At 39.5% G+C, this 15,031-nt stretch overlaps 3 protein-coding genes across 6 annotated transcripts; 2 read left to right on the top strand and 1 right to left on the bottom strand.

The window, feature by feature from the left end:
* Positions 1-2,752: 2,752 nt before the first annotated feature.
* On the bottom strand, positions 2,753-4,409 carry LOC117936872 (stonustoxin subunit beta-like). The gene is made up of 4 exons (XM_034860342.1): positions 4,223-4,409; positions 3,854-3,916; positions 3,618-3,760; positions 2,753-3,522 (listed from the first exon to the last, which is right to left on the bottom strand). Exons 1-4 carry the CDS (start codon positions 4,272-4,274, stop codon positions 3,094-3,096), a joined length of 687 nt encoding a protein of 228 aa, XP_034716233.1. The 5' UTR covers positions 4,275-4,409; the 3' UTR covers positions 2,753-3,093.
* Positions 4,410-4,616: 207 nt separating this feature from the next.
* On the top strand, positions 4,617-10,064 carry LOC117936871 (tripartite motif-containing protein 16-like). Of its 4 annotated transcripts, XM_034860338.1 has the most exons (7): positions 4,617-4,731; positions 5,699-5,826; positions 6,398-6,608; positions 8,250-8,282; positions 8,419-8,476; positions 8,568-8,710; positions 9,050-10,064. In XM_034860338.1, exons 3-7 carry the CDS (start codon positions 6,402-6,404, stop codon positions 9,476-9,478), a joined length of 870 nt encoding a protein of 289 aa, XP_034716229.1. In that variant the 5' UTR covers positions 4,617-4,731; positions 5,699-5,826; positions 6,398-6,401; the 3' UTR covers positions 9,479-10,064. The 4 variants fall into 4 exon arrangements, with proteins under 4 accessions (XP_034716229.1, XP_034716230.1, XP_034716232.1 ...); XM_034860339.1 differs by lacking the exon at positions 4,617-4,731 and having other exon boundaries at positions 5,522-5,826; XM_034860341.1 differs by lacking the exon at positions 4,617-4,731 and having other exon boundaries at positions 5,536-5,826; positions 6,446-6,608; positions 8,414-8,476.
* Positions 10,065-10,564: 500 nt separating this feature from the next.
* LOC117936868 (stonustoxin subunit beta-like) lies at positions 10,565-12,623 on the top strand. Its single transcript, XM_034860308.1, has 5 exons — positions 10,565-10,779; positions 11,296-11,337; positions 11,416-11,478; positions 11,718-11,857; positions 11,942-12,623. The coding sequence occupies exons 1-5, from the start codon at positions 10,728-10,730 to the stop codon at positions 12,350-12,352; spliced, it is 708 nt and encodes a 235-aa protein (XP_034716199.1). The 5' UTR covers positions 10,565-10,727; the 3' UTR covers positions 12,353-12,623.
* Positions 12,624-15,031: the final 2,408 nt, after the last annotated feature.

Raw genomic sequence — 15,031 nt, 5'->3', positions numbered from 1 at the left:
GAAAGTGCTTTGTGACTTATACCGATATAAAGTGCATTACAGTAGTCTAATCGAGAAGAAATAAAAGCATGTATAGCTAAATCTTTATCCTTTAACTTTCCACTTGTGGCCACAGTTCAGTGAAAGTCAGAGAGTCTTGCTTTAACTAAACTGGCTGTGATGGTCCACCCATCTGGCTTTCTTTGCTGCTCTGCTCACTCACTCACTCACTCATACATGACTTAAACCACTAAATCATTTCATGTCTCTACCCAACCCAATAATGTTGGTTAGAGCTAAACTCTTCAATGGGCCTAAGAAACTTGATCCTGATAACTGGACACGTTTGTTATTTTGTGATTTTGAAAAGTGCTATATAAAGTTCTTACTTTTCAGTTATCAATTCTTTTAATTACATGTGTTGAAACAAAGAGAACATTTTGAAAATTGCTAGGTCATTCCTGGTCTGTACAGAAGCAATAGTAAGACACGCAGACTCTGAAAAGAATGTATACACTGTGCTCTACCAGATTCCAAAGTTTAATATTATAATATTACTATTAATTATTATATTTAATATGTAATATTAATGTCACACTTCCTCTCTCTATTGCTGCTAGCTATCTGTACTCTCATAATAACACTGTAATCTTAGCTGACATGATTAGCAACACTAATTTAGTTAACACTAGGCTACTGTTGGCTAATGTCAGAAAAAACTACCGACGTGTTCTTTGATTTGATGAGGACGAAGAGAGACTGGGGGTCCAATTAAGAAAGGTTTAATGAAATCAGCATGATGAAGATGATAAGACACAAAACATTATAACACAGCAGCTGATAGCAGACTTGATCCATGCTTCTACCTGATCGAGTCACATGAGACCAGTATTGAATATATATTAATTACACATGTTTATTACCTGCGCCTGGGGGCGGTTCCTCTTCACCTGGTGTATTCAAATTCTTTGCAATGCATTCTCATTGGTCTGCCATTTAGCGCATCTTCGCCGTCCAATGAGGAAGGACATGGCTCTAAACTCCACCCCTTAGGGGTCGTTTTCGGTCACAGATCACATGTTTCTATCATGTAAATGAGAAATTCTAACAAAAATACAGTTACTCAACACTCGCCGTCTTGACGTCTTCCCTGAGACAAAAGATGATGATTAAATAGCTTGATATGGAGCATACACCAATAAATTAAATCATATCTTCTCAAACCAACTGAAGCATAATTAAACAGAAATACACTGTTTTCACTAACTCTCTTTTGATTCATGTAGAGTTTTGTCCTAGTCTTAGAATGTCATCAGTTTTGCGGTGGAATGACCTGTTTACTTCGCTCGTTCCCTCATAAGGGTGCAATGCCACCTTTGACCACAAAGGTTTACATCACAGCTAAGGGGGGCGCTGTTTCACACATTTTAGTAGACTGGGGAAGAGAAGGCTGTAACAACGAAGTAAGAAATGTATGTACTGTGAAAAATCATATTCTTATATGTTGTATTAAATTAGAGTGCTAGACATTTTGAACAGTGAGCGCGTCATGGCTGGTTCCTGAGAGAAAGCTCACCTACATTGCAGGGGGCCACAGAGGCTTGTTGTAATACGGGTGACGGTCGCTGGGGGGAGACAAAGACAGTTTTCTTTCTGAGAGGATGAGCGTGGCTCAAATCTCAACCCACGACCTGATAATATCTCAACCAGGACTACAGACATAGAAGTGACTCAGTCTCAACCTGCAGTTGCAGTCTTGTATCCAACAATGAATGAATGAAGGAATGCATAAATGAACGAATGAATGAAACATAGAAGAAAAATGTAGAAATACAATTTTGGTGGGAGTAAAAATGTAAACCATGGTTGATAGAAAAACATATTCACAAATGTATTTTGTTTTTTGCTGTTACGTTGAAAGTGTTTTAAAACTCCAACTTATGCTTGAGGTAAAATTTTCACAAATCGGATAACCACTGGCTGTTTCGTTAAATTACTTTCAACATGTTGACATCAGTGTTGTTGCAAACTTCCCTGCACATCGTTGGAGAGACTCTCAAGTTTATTCACTCACTGAGAATACTACCATTCTATCATTTTGCAAAACAAAATATCTTTTATATATATGTATAACTACACCTACATATAAAATGAGTCTCAATTGTTATCAATGAACTCAGCCTCGAGTTTAGTCCTGCATCTGCCATCCTATAATTCATGCACTCTCCTCCGTCCGTGCACTCTCACTGGTCTTATGTGTTCGCTCACACATGACCTTGTTTATTGCTTTACAGGATCTGCTTTCCTGACACCAGTCTAATCCTCTGGACCCCCTGCTCAGTGTTAACAGGTGAAGAATAAAAGATCTGGAGCAGCTGGAGGTACGATAGAGTTTGAATGCTTCACATGACATTGATGGATTACTTTTCCTTTGCTGTAAGCTTATATTTATAAATCATGACTTATCACCTGGCAATTGAACCACAACGCTTTTTGTCCTTAGCATGGAAACTCGACTGGCTGTTGACATCATTTTGTTAACTGTTTTCTAATTCCTTCCGCAAGTGCAGATTTAAGTACTCTATTTTTTTTCTTGGGTTTTGAGATATTTGGGATTTTGTAATTGCAGTGTCAATCCTCTCAGGACGGCTGAAAGAGGTTGCAGATGTTGAGGTACCCTGGACTTTTAGGTTCATGTGCTGATTTTTCTAGTATATTTTTGATCCTATATCCCTTACAATCAACTTTTACAAAGAGTATATACACCTTTTTATATTGCATTCATTGTTTTTTTATTTAAAGACACACAAAATAACATTTTTTCGTTTAAAAAGTGCAGAATAGACCCATGGCACAATGAATAATGGTACACCACTAAACACTATTCAACATTCAGTTTTGTCAAAATGAACATGTTAATGATACACAAGCACTTATACAAATAGCAGCTTTTTGATAAACATGTGTTTCTATGTACAAAGATTTGGATTTCAACCAGTCTGTCTCTCGTTGTCCCGCAATATGGATTGCAGATAAACATATTTTTAGTTTTAGATAGGTATTGTAAATGAAGTTTTAATGGAAACGTAAGAAGTTAGAAATGGAAAACACACTTCAGTCCTCTGGTTTAACTAAATAACATGATGACTTTTGTCCCACCCAGAAACCTGGCAACATCCTCCCCTTGAAAGAACTCTTGATCTGCTGGAGCAGTCTGATCTCCCTTCTGGTTTCGCTCCCCTCTCCCTCTTTCACTTCTTCAACTGCATAAAAATTGATGACACTAGCTGGATGGTCAAGGTATACCCCAATGGTGAAGCACTGGGGGATATCCCTGATTTCTGTGTAAACGCCATTGGCCCACACCTGGTAGTGGGATCCACCCCACCCAAGACCCCAGGAGTGTTCATTCTCTCCCAGACCGCATTGTCCGTCGCTTCCCCTCCTCCCCGCCCCTTCATAGGTGACTCCAGCCACCACCCATCCTGAGTATTTCACCTCCCAGTAAGCTCGGAAGCCCGAGATGCCTTCTTTACAAAGAACCTTTAGGAGAAAATAACATAATAAAATAAGTTGAGTGGAGGAAAAATGTATATTTTACATCTGGATTAATGACCTAAAAACTCAATACAACCTACCTGTGGCGTATGCTCATATCTCTCTGGTCTGTCCAGGACGGGACAAGTGACATCATCAGTCATGCGCGACACCTTGGATCCATCCTCTGTGATCCACAGCATCTTGTTGGCTGTCTTGTCATCCAGGGAAAGGTTGATCCAGTCTGTGGGATGCGGAAAACATGCTGCCATGACGGATGAAAGAGAAGAAACTACCTATCATGAAAGTAAGGAATTAAGGCTTTTGATTATCTTACGTTTCAGGAGATCAGCTCTGCATTTAGGCTCAGGGATGTTGGGCTCGTAGTCGGGGATATGTTCTGAGTGATGAAAAAATCACGTTGTCGTTACATGATGGCAACAAAGTTACACGGTAACACACTGAAGAAGAGTCATTATCTTAAAAATGAATTCAGATAAACCTTTTAAAAAGTAAGCCCTCAATGTGTTCAAAGTGGGGTCAAAGTCGTATTCATTTCATTGTTTACTTTAAAATCTTACCTGTTCCAGAAGCCAAATCTTTAGACTGTCAACTCTACTTGTTGGATACTTTGGTTTTAATGTAAGAAAACTTACAACAATACACAAAATGTATGTATTATCTGGAAGGGAAAGAGTTCACTCACCAGGTCTGCCGGTTGTCGGCTTGATTCTCGTATTGGGAGCACTGGTGGGCATCTTCCTTGCTTATCGCCGTGTTGAGGTTTGCTGAACATTGGTGCCTGTCAGTGGCGTACTGCTGCAGTAATGCAAACAGCTCCTTTATATACCCCTATATGTGTTTTTGAGGCTGGGGGGCCTGGGGGGCCCTGGTGCTCCCTAAAACAATTTTTGGTAAGGCATGTAGAGATAACAAGCTCACTAATGGGCGTGCCACAAGACCCACCAAACCGGGATGTTCAGGTCAGGGCCAACCCGCTGACCCCTATACATCTGAGTTGTTCTGAATACGTTGTACAGTTACCCTGTCATCTCTTTCTCATCAAACACAGATCTTGAAAGTTAATACTGTACAGCAATGTCGTCACCCTGTATAGATAGAGGGGTCACACAAGAGTGGGAGAACAGCTTAATGGCACTTTAAGAAGAGAAACTGGGTTCCATTGAGTTTCCTTTGGAGAAGAGTTCCTCTCTGGTAAGTCTGTGCACTTTTAAAGAGCACTTTGAGGTAAATTAGTATTTTATATACTGTACCTGATTTCCTCTGCAATGTCTTTACATTTTTTTTGTGGTAGATTTTGAATCCGTAATGTCTGTATTTAGACACTTTTGAAATGCTTCTGTGTTGTCTTATCATATGCTGCAATAGACTGTTCTGTAGGCATTACCTGTGCTTGGAAAAGTTAATTAGCCATTTATTAGTAGTCCATCAGTGTTTGATTGATGGCACTGACCCAAAAAGTGATCTGATTTAAATACAAAGTTTTCAGTCAAGTACAGTGGATCACAATGAAATAATGAGTGTTATTCTTAACTAATTTGACTTTGAATTCATAAAAGAAGTACATTGGTACAAAAGGAAGTTCCATTTCTTTAAAAGGTATTGAGAACTAAAAACTGAAGAGATGAGCTTGACAATGCGCTTGATCATGCAAACCAGCCACTGAACGGGGTCTCAGCTCAGCACCGGCTTTTCACACCAAAGATCACTTGTCTGTCAGCAGAGTTTTAAAATCTGTTGTCCCTGGTTTCTAATCATATGAGAAGAGATTTTAGGAGTTCAGATTTAGCCACACGCAAACCCGTCACCCACACTCCCCTCTCTCTATGTTCAATGGGGCCGTCTGGGGCAGTTGCCTCTTCATAGCTTCTGGTATTTACTGTTTAGCATGTCCCTAGGATTCTCTGTTTAGTATGTCTCTGGTATTTACTGTTCTGTTAGTCCCTGGGATTCACTGTTTAGTATGTCCGTTGCACCGCCCTTTCTGCTTCAGTCAGTCATGTCTTTGTGCAGGCAGGAAAACAAGAAGGACGGGGCAGCCTTGACTGGGCGTTTGGCAGGGTGCAGGAGCAGTAAACACCTGACACACAAAGGTCAGAGTGGAGAGCACGTAACAGGGAAGGGTTTACAACCAGTGACATGCTTTTTCTGTCATACCCGGGCCGTGGACATCAAGGTACTTTTGCTGGTAAATGGCTTTGATAATGCAGGTCAATAGCGTAGCTAAGTCTTGTATGATAAACTGAAGCCCCTCCAGTCAAGTGACTCCCAGTCATCTCAGGTCATATAGTAAGTAATGATTTCAAATATTTGGTTTTGTGTCATTGTTTCTTGTCAAGAATTGTCTTCTCACTTAATTAAATATGTTTACATAAGTTAAACTTATAATAAAACTTCACATGTACTTATTTTTTTATCAATCAAAGCTTGACAAAAAATGTACAAAGTATGTAGATTTATGAAAGCAAGTCAGATCTGGGTTTCTTTGCATTTTAAATGTTCAATGTAAGAATAGTAGAAATAGGTAAATGCAGGCTTTAAAAATGATGCCGCAAGAGAAGTAGTAATACTTTATCACATCACAGTGATACTACTCAGTTACATAACAGTTGCATATTTAGACTTGTTCAACATTTGCACCTGTTGGACCTCACACTGACATCAATTACCAGGAACTGTCTGTCTGTCTGTGTGTGTGTGTGTGTGTGTGTGTGTGTGCGGCGGGGGGTTACTTCGTGCTAGGGGGTGTCCTGCTGGCTTCCTAGCATCAATCTAACCTTTTTAAACATACAAACACAGCTCCAATTACAAGCCTTCTGCCTCCCCCTCCTTTCTATTAAAAATGTGATCTCATGTTCAGGTCCATGCCACCAGCTCTCATTCCTTCCCCTCTGTCCAACATCACAAGGTATAAAGAGTGCATTAAGCTGTCACACAGTGGAGTCAAGAGAATACTCAGTAAAGACCCGTGTTTCAGGGCCGAGACAGGCTCACTGCTGCAGCTTAAACGGCCGCTATCAAGATGCCCGCCACCAACAAAATCATTTCTGACACCCGGAAGTCTGATAAAGGTGAACTTTATTTTCTACATTTTACACCATTTCTAATCATTGGTTTGAACACAGAACATTTCAATTCAAGAATTTCAATCAAATCAATCTTAATTATTTCAAGGTCCAACTTTAAACTGCTTTAAATAACTTTGCAGCATATCTAACGCAGAAATCATTGTCAACGATGCTTCAAATGTACTGATTTAATAACCCCAACAGGAAGGTGTTTGCTGACATTTTTAACTGTTCTCTGAGGCAGATCCTGAGTGAATGGGTCACTAGAGTGTATGTCTGTGTGCTAAGCGTATTATTTCACTGGCCGATTTCATGCTTGTCGTTATGAGGGGTGTATAATGTTTTTTTATTTCCCAGTAGCGAGAATCTGCAAGTGTCAACATCTGCATTAAAACCGATTTAACATGCTGTATGTCTAGTAAAATACCAGCCTGGAAAATCTGTGACATTGAGCAGGATTGTAGCTCTTTCATGTCGGGCCCTATGGACTGTATTATCTTGACAACAAGGACCCGAATGTTTACGTCTGACTCAAAAACATTCATTAAAACTCCATCACTAACAATCCCCCATACAGATTGCCCACAATTAAATGTTTTCTATGGTGTCATGTTCATGTAATGAGGCAAGACAAAGCAGTTATTTTTCATCACCTTGTGCTATATCCAGACAAGCAGCGGCTTAACATTCTCACATTGGTCTCTCTCAGTCTCTAATCAACAGAGACATATCAGATATCTCAGCTCACTTAGATGTGACACACTGGGTGGTGTAAAAAATAACCATTAAGTTTAAAAGAATTGCAAATAATAAAGAACATGCTTATGAGCTTCATCTTGAACTCACCCTGCAATGCCATGCTTCTTTTCCTTGCTTGCCAGGATATGTTAAAAATAAAACGTATCGCTTAGTCGACGCTGCCATGTCAATGCTGAGGGGATTAAGTGTGTACTGTTTCTGATCCCCATTAACAACAAACTAGAGACTGCATGCTTACATTGGTATTAGTTACAAAATTGGCATCATGGCTGAGCCTGCTCTGTAACTTTATTTATCAATTACTACTCCATGGAATGTTATGACACAATACTACCGCCTGTACTCAAGTTTAAATTGAAATCTAAATGCAGGCAAACTTAATTATGTTATGTCTGTATATTATTAGCTGAAGAGACATTGAGTTTGGGTATTCATTAGTGTTAAAATTCATTGTCTTCACATTGACTCTATTGCAAAAGAGTTGCCTTTCATTTGAAACCAAATTGAATTGCACTTTGTCCCTTTTGGATGCCTTTGCTTAATTGTCCTGGTTGTTATTTACCTCAATAAACAAATGTGGTATCTACATCTCCAACTTATCGGATGGCGTGTCCTTTCTCATCTGAGCATGTGAGGTGTCTCTTTAATTCCAAACTCTTGGCATGAGTCGTGCACTGGCTCCAGAAAGCATGTGGTTGCTGATGTGATGATCTGACAGAGGCAGATGGTTTTCTAAGTATACACTGTTTTGTACTTCATTATCACCTGTTGTGACATTTCTGACACATGCGGCTGTCTTTAGTATTCATACCAGCCTGGTTTGTTTATCTTAACATAGGTTAGACTGGTGGAAACACATTTTATTTGTTGTTAATTTTTTTGCAGCAAAAAAAGCCAAAGCTGGAAACACATCCACAGGTAAGACAGACTCCTTTGTTACAGGCTTTTTACTTCTTCTTTTTTTCAGTGTTTGGTATGTGTTGATTAAAAATCTCAGATTGCCATCTCCAGTTCACCTGTCCTTGTCTGACTCCTCTGTCACTCCTCAGAGCAGATCCCAGCCTACGAGTCGAACATCCCCGAACCAAAATGCAGAGCTGATCTCATCAAACGTAAAATTCCCAATACGTTAACTGTTTTTCACCCGTCCACAATGATACAAACATTAGTTTTCATGAAATCATTTCATCGTTTCTTTTCCAGACTGGTTCAACATATCCCTGGACGACAAGACGGCCAATAAGATGCTGTGGATCGGAGAAAATGGTGCCAAGGTGGCCCGTATGACTGACGATCTCACTTGTCCCGTCTTGGATAGACCCGAGAGATATGAGTATTCTCCCCAGGTAAACTGTGAAGATGCAGTAAGCTTATTTTTGAAATGAAGCTATTTATAATGTATTTTCTTTTGATCTTCAAGATTGTGTAAAATGAGATGAGAGATGCAATGACATTATCATCACCCTGTCATAGCCTGTGGAGTGTAATGTGAACTCGTGCAACAGAATGATAAAATAGAGGGATGTCCCAACTGCGTTCATTTGAATCCTGATGCAACTGGTTTGGCATTTGGCAAGTCGGATAAAGTGATGCTGCTTTAAATTGTGTGCAGTGGCAGCTGTAGTAAATCGCAGGCTGTGTTGCGTTACCTCTAAATGACTCTGTCATTCCCATTGTTCCAAAAGGTTCTGTGCAGAGAAGGCATCCTGGGCTTCAGAGGCTACTGGGAGGTAGAGTTCTCAGGGTGGGTCATGGTCGGCGTTGCGTATGAACAAGCAGAAAGGAGGATCAGCGACGTATCCTGTGGCCTGGGAGAGAACGAAGAGTCCTGGGCTATTGGCTGGTCTGGTTCCCACTATGAGGCCTGGCACAAAGGCCACCTTATGCAGATCATGGAGATTCCTAAGTACTCCACAATTGGTGTATACCTTGACCAGCCTGCTGGCATCCTAAATTTCTATGGTGTAGAGGAGGGAAAGGAGGGAGAGGAGAGCACGGGAGTCAAGGAGGTTCACATTTTGCAGCAGATTAGGAGCTCCTTTAAGCAAAAAATGATACCAGGTTTCTGGGTGGGGCCACAGTCACACTGTTTGATCATAAAGAAGGAGGAATAAAGGACTAAATCTGCATTATGATATTGCATCAAAATAACATTCATCACAGTCAGTGATTATTTGCTGAACGCTGGCTGAGAGACGAGTAACGCCAGCATGGTCCTGTTAATATTTGTCTTCCATAAACTTGCGTAAATCCAACGCTTATCATAATTAAAACATTAGCACACTTGCTTATACACAGTATCTCTGAGGCAGATATACAGTTTGTATCTATCAATATAAGCAATCAGTTGCTCTTATGGACTTTCCTGAAACCACTGGACCACTCAAGGTTTATACTGATACGTTTATAGTTATTTTTATTCCTTCATTGTTTTTGTTTGCTAAGAACGTATAGAGTTACCTCGTTTGAAATGAATTTATGAATAATGTAAAGTAACCCTGAGTGAGAACATTTTGAACTGGTATGTTAACTCGTGTATTAGCGAAAGACAATGACATGTACTGGAGGAATTTACAGCACAGTATACTGATTAGTTTCATTTCCTTAAGGGTGCTCTACGCAATGTCACACTTTTTTTTAGGTTACATACAGCCAACATCGCCTCACTATCCGTGAGCTGCCTGTCCCCTAAACACACTGCAAAAAACAAAAGCCTCATTTTGTTTGAAAACACTTCGAAGGCCAACAAGAAGTGCCGTCACCCAACATTGCTTAGAGCACCTTTCAAGGTGGGCTCTTAGCATGACCTACCTACACACAGTAGTTAATGGAATATTGTAATTGACAAAAACAAACTGAAGCTCTTGATGCAAGACTCACAGATCCTCAGTTATTACAACACAGAGGGATTAAATGGGCAATAAATTTGTCACATAATTGAAGTTGACTGATGTGTCTTTGTTCATGTGGTCCTGCTTCTGCCTGTCGACACTGTCAAAACCAGTTTCTGAATCTTACTTTCCCTCATGTTTGCAACCGTCTCCTTGCTTTTCTAAATGTACTCCTAAAGTTTCACGAGTGTCAAATGTCTGCACTAGCCTTACAGTACTTATATCCATATGTCAAAGTCAAGTGCACACCCCCACCCCCCCGCCATACCAACTTTTGACCCCTGATGTGCACCCGTTCCTATGACCTCAACAACTCTTTCAGACACTCCTCTCGGGCCCCCCTGCCTCTTCTTTAGTGAGGGTATAAAAGTGGAAGTGGTCAAGTGGAAGACAAATACTTTGCACGTTTTACTTTTGGACCACAAAGGATTTTGAAGCGTCTGGATGTGGATTATTGGCACACAGCCTCAAGATGCCCACCAGACCTGATTCTGCAACAATCCTCTCCGAAACCAACAAACCAGGTACATCAAGTTTGTACAATACAAATTATCTTTAAATTAAAAATGTGTACACCATGTAACAGATGACAAATAAGTCAATTGTCTACCTGCTGGGGCAGTTACAGAGAGATGGGCCTCGTCTTGTTGAACACTGGATATGTGTTACCCAAGTTCCAGTATGTCACACACGCTGTGCCTTTTAATGCAATTTTTTGATTGTTTCCATATTAGATGTGTGGTAGAGTATTTATCATCTTAGGGATGATTGTACCTTTCAAACATTGCAGGGATACTAATGACTAATGGCGGTGCAAGCTTTTCAGAACCCGACACTAACTGTAAACTTTCCATGAACGTATAATAATAGAAATGTATGCATGTGTCACTTATTTGAAATTGTGTCTCAAAAGTTGATAAATAACTTAGATTCTTTATTCTTTGTGTTGTATGCCAGCATTCTAAGAGAGTAGTGTCATGTGTTTGTGTGAAACCAAAAGTGATTCTTCTCAACCTTGTAATCTAACCTTTGGCCTTTAGGGAAGAAAATGAAATCCATCCAGAAAGAGAAGACAAGTGCAGGTAACGGAATTGCATGAATTCATACTCTTAATGTAGTGTGCATTAGTTTGTATTTAAGTAAATTTCCTCTCGTTACAGGAAACGTTTTGGTTTATGTGCCGGGCATCCCAGAGCCAACATGCAGAGCTGAGCTCATGAAATGTACGGTGCACTGCAAATTATTTGGTTCTTACCACAATTTTTTTTTTCAAGTTAGATTTAGAAGTGTTAGATAATTTATCTTGAATTTTACACTATAATCTTAAATCATGCAAGCTTGTCAAGTGAAATTATCTTGCTGCATGGGTAGATAATTTCATTTGTTTTGAATACCTTTTTTTTCTCAAATCTTTTCCAGGCTGTAATTAAAAAAAACACCTTTGCTTAATTTTCTCTTGTAGACTGGATGCATTTAACTTTGGACGATAAAACTGCCAACAAGATGTTGTGGATTGCTGACAGCGGGTTCAAAGTGCTCCGTAGAACTCAGGAGGTTTGTCCCGTCCTCGACAGACCAGAGAGATATGAGTACTCTCCACAGGTAAGAAAATAACACAGATACAGGCGGTCTTGCAAAGCAACAAATATTTTTCATTTGTCTTCCTTTTATTTATTTTTTTCAAAGGTGGTGTGCAAAGAAGGAATTTGGAACATGAGGGCCTACTGGGAGGTGGAGTATTCGGGGTGGGTGGTAATTGGAGTCACCTATGAAGGAGCAGGAAGGAGGGCACACTCTGGGCAGTGCGGCTTCGGAGAAAATGAGGAGTCCTGGGGTCTGTGTTGGTCAGGATCATGTTACCAGATCTGGTTCAACAGTATGATCAACAACATCAAGGATGTCCCGTACTGCTCCACAATCGGAGTTTACATCGACCAGCCTGCGGGGGTTATAAACTTTTATATTGTGACTGGTGAGGGGGCAGAGAGGGAGGTTAAGCTGTTGCAAAAAGTTAAGACCACTATTGAGAAAAAGATTCTTCCAGGTTTCTGGATAGGAATTGAATCCTCATGCACAATATTGCAGAGATCAGAATGAATTGCTAAAGCTAAAAAACTGATCAACTCAGTTAATGATGATGAAGCTACAGTCAGAATTTGACACTTTGACAAATGTTAAATGCTGCACCAATTCCTGTAATTATTAATAGCTGAAACTGTTTTAATCAGTCTCACTTTGAGAAATACATATTCTTTGTGTACCTTTTTGTCCTATACTCCTTTATTGTATACTGTATATCTGGTTCTATAGCATCAGGTTGGATATTTATGCACTGATTGTGATTTTGATGTGTGAATGTTGAATGTCTTATGACTTCATGGCATCTGAAATAAAGAATGTATCACTACAAAAAGTAATTGTATATACACATTCATTTAAACAAAATATTCTTCTCCATTTTCATGTTTATCATTTATGACTAAAGATTTCACTGGATTTTGTCATATTTAAGTTGAATACCTCTGACACCTTTGGGACTTCTCTACAACCTTTTTATAGACATCAAATCAACATCATCTACTAAATGTAATGCAAATCTTCTACTTAAAAAAAAAAAAGAGAAAAAACTCTGTGGTCATTCCCAAATGGGTGAAAGGCAAATACGTTTGCATACACCGTGTAAAGTATTTACTGCATAAAGAAAAAGGTGCAAGAATCACTCCCCTATTAAATAAAGGCACTCTCATTGTTATGTAAGAGGCTCCAGTCTGAAGATCACTTTCCCACTTTGGCAGGTGGGCAAGAACACCTGCCGTCTTCAAACCTAAAGCATGAGCTTTACCGGAACCTAAAGTGGCCACACCATCTAACACTGAACAGTCACACTCTTGGAGGCCCAACACATCACGCAACCCTGTTTAACACGTGGAGTATTATACATGCCGGCATTTCAAGCACTTTAACTGCTGGCATTTCTGTCACATACTGCACAACGAAGGTCATGCGTGACTGGGACAACTTTGCACAACATATGTCTCTGTAGGTACATAGATACATATGAACCCTGATGCATAGGTCTGTAGAACCAACCCAATTCCAGCGGTGGCTCAAAAACTGTCTAAATCCGAACAAATAGCTTTTATGTCTTCAATATGAATAAATGAATAAATATCAAATGAATGATAATGTTGCTCCTTAACTGCTGGATGTGTGAATAAGCAACTTTTTGCTAACCAGTTATTGCAGCTTTATTCAGTCCTGTTCTTAGACTGTAAGTTATAATATACTTAGCTACTTAAGTATACTTATTCATGGCAAAAATTCATCCACAGCTGCAGCAATGTAATAGAATGCAACCGTTTACTACCTACTGTATAATGTAGGATAATTTGATTACTAAAATCAATTTACATAGCCTATTGTTATAGTAATCAAAGTGTAAATGTTTTGAAAAAAAGCTATCAATATGGTAATATTTTTCTGAGGTTAAAAATATAAGTAACACTTAAATGTAGGTAAAACTGTCTTTCTGTCTAAGATAATGTGTGTAAGTGGTGATGCAAATCCCAGTTGAGATGGCCCACTTCTTCACATACCTGACAAAAGTGCCTGATCAGGAAGAAACAGCCCTAAATTTAATGAATTTAATACGGATTATATTTGACCCACTTTTGGGGTACTGCAAAAGTAAATCCAAAGATTTTTTGAGGAACACGTGTTATCTCTCTTTCAAATGGAATACTTGATGAATGTTTACATCGTAGATATAGGTTGTCACACCTCCTAAATAGTTCCCAAATACACGTCATACATTGGAAAAAAAAATTTACACAAATAGTTGTTTCACTAAAGATTGAAATACTGTAGACAAAATGTAGTTACATAATTGTGTGTATATGTAACTGCTGAAGCAGACCTGTGATAGAGACATCTGAGTATGATTTATGGAGTGGTGCCTATGATGAGTATAAGTGAGGATTTATGGTCGGTGAGCGTTACAGTTAAACCTGAAAGACATCCATCGTGGTGCGAAGAAAACACAGCTGGAGACAATGATCCAAGAATGGTCACACCCAGAGCACCTGTGCTCTATATGTTAGTTTCTAGATGTGATGGATCTAGATTAGCCTATTCTAGGCATGTGCGTATGTGGTTACTTTAAGCTTGTGTCATGAACAAAGTGGTATATGCTATATAAGTGACACATATATCATGTCACATAGGTTTGGCGAAGGAGAGTGTCCCCCATTTCATGCTGCACTGCCATGCACACAATACCGACTCTGAATACCAGTCATTAAACACTTGTGCACATGATTTGCTGCAAAACAAAGTCATTTATGATTTGTTTGATGCATCCATGTATGACTTTAAAATACACAAACTGTGAAATAAACTGTAAAAAAACTTAATGTCAATGTCACATTTAAGACGTTTCTAACACTTGTAAAACAAGTCAATCAGTTGTATTCAGTAGCTGGTTCTAAATTACATTAATGTGCTCCCATGATGGTATTATTCCCACCTGGTCCAACACCCCCCTATCAATGGTAAGCAGGACACATTAATGCTGGCACTATTGCTCCCAGCAGATTTGCTGTCATGTGGCTACTGGCCCACATTCAAGTTGTACAGTCTAGCATGGCCTGGTGGGAGCATCAGTTACATGGTGTTCTCTCTTACAGAACACACACACACACACACACACACACACACACACACACACACACAGACACACACACACACACACACAGAGCTAATAAGGACAGCACGCAG

This window comes from Etheostoma cragini, chromosome 21, assembly GCF_013103735.1.
Source record: "Etheostoma cragini isolate CJK2018 chromosome 21, CSU_Ecrag_1.0, whole genome shotgun sequence".
Classification (NCBI taxonomy): Eukaryota; Metazoa; Chordata; class Actinopteri; order Perciformes; family Percidae; genus Etheostoma; species Etheostoma cragini.
This window is presented reverse-complemented; position numbering and strand designations above follow the sequence as displayed.

Bases quoted from the DNA above. Each gene is read 5' to 3' on its own strand.
- LOC117936872 (XM_034860342.1), bottom strand. From the start codon at position 4,274: ATGCCCACCAGTGCTCCCAATACGAGAATCAAGCCGACAACCGGCAGA. The intron at 3,761-3,853 runs GTAAGATAATCA...CGCATCCCACAG, and splicing joins CAGAGCTGATCTCCTGAAAC to ACTGGATCAACCTTTCCCTG. The intron at 3,523-3,617 runs GTAGGTTGTATT...TTTCTCCTAAAG, and splicing joins GATATGAGCATACGCCACAG to GTTCTTTGTAAAGAAGGCAT.
- LOC117936868 (XM_034860308.1), top strand. From the start codon at position 10,728: ATGCCCACCAGACCTGATTCTGCAACAATCCTCTCCGAAACCAACAAA. The intron at 10,780-11,295 runs GTACATCAAGTT...TTTGGCCTTTAG, and splicing joins CTCCGAAACCAACAAACCAG to GGAAGAAAATGAAATCCATC. The intron at 11,338-11,415 runs GTAACGGAATTG...CTCTCGTTACAG, and splicing joins GAAAGAGAAGACAAGTGCAG to GAAACGTTTTGGTTTATGTG.
- LOC117936871 (XM_034860338.1), top strand. From the start codon at position 6,402: ATGCCACCAGCTCTCATTCCTTCCCCTCTGTCCAACATCACAAGGTAT. The intron at 8,283-8,418 runs GTAAGACAGACT...TCCTCAGAGCAG, and splicing joins AGCTGGAAACACATCCACAG to ATCCCAGCCTACGAGTCGAA. The intron at 8,711-9,049 runs GTAAACTGTGAA...TTGTTCCAAAAG, and splicing joins GATATGAGTATTCTCCCCAG to GTTCTGTGCAGAGAAGGCAT.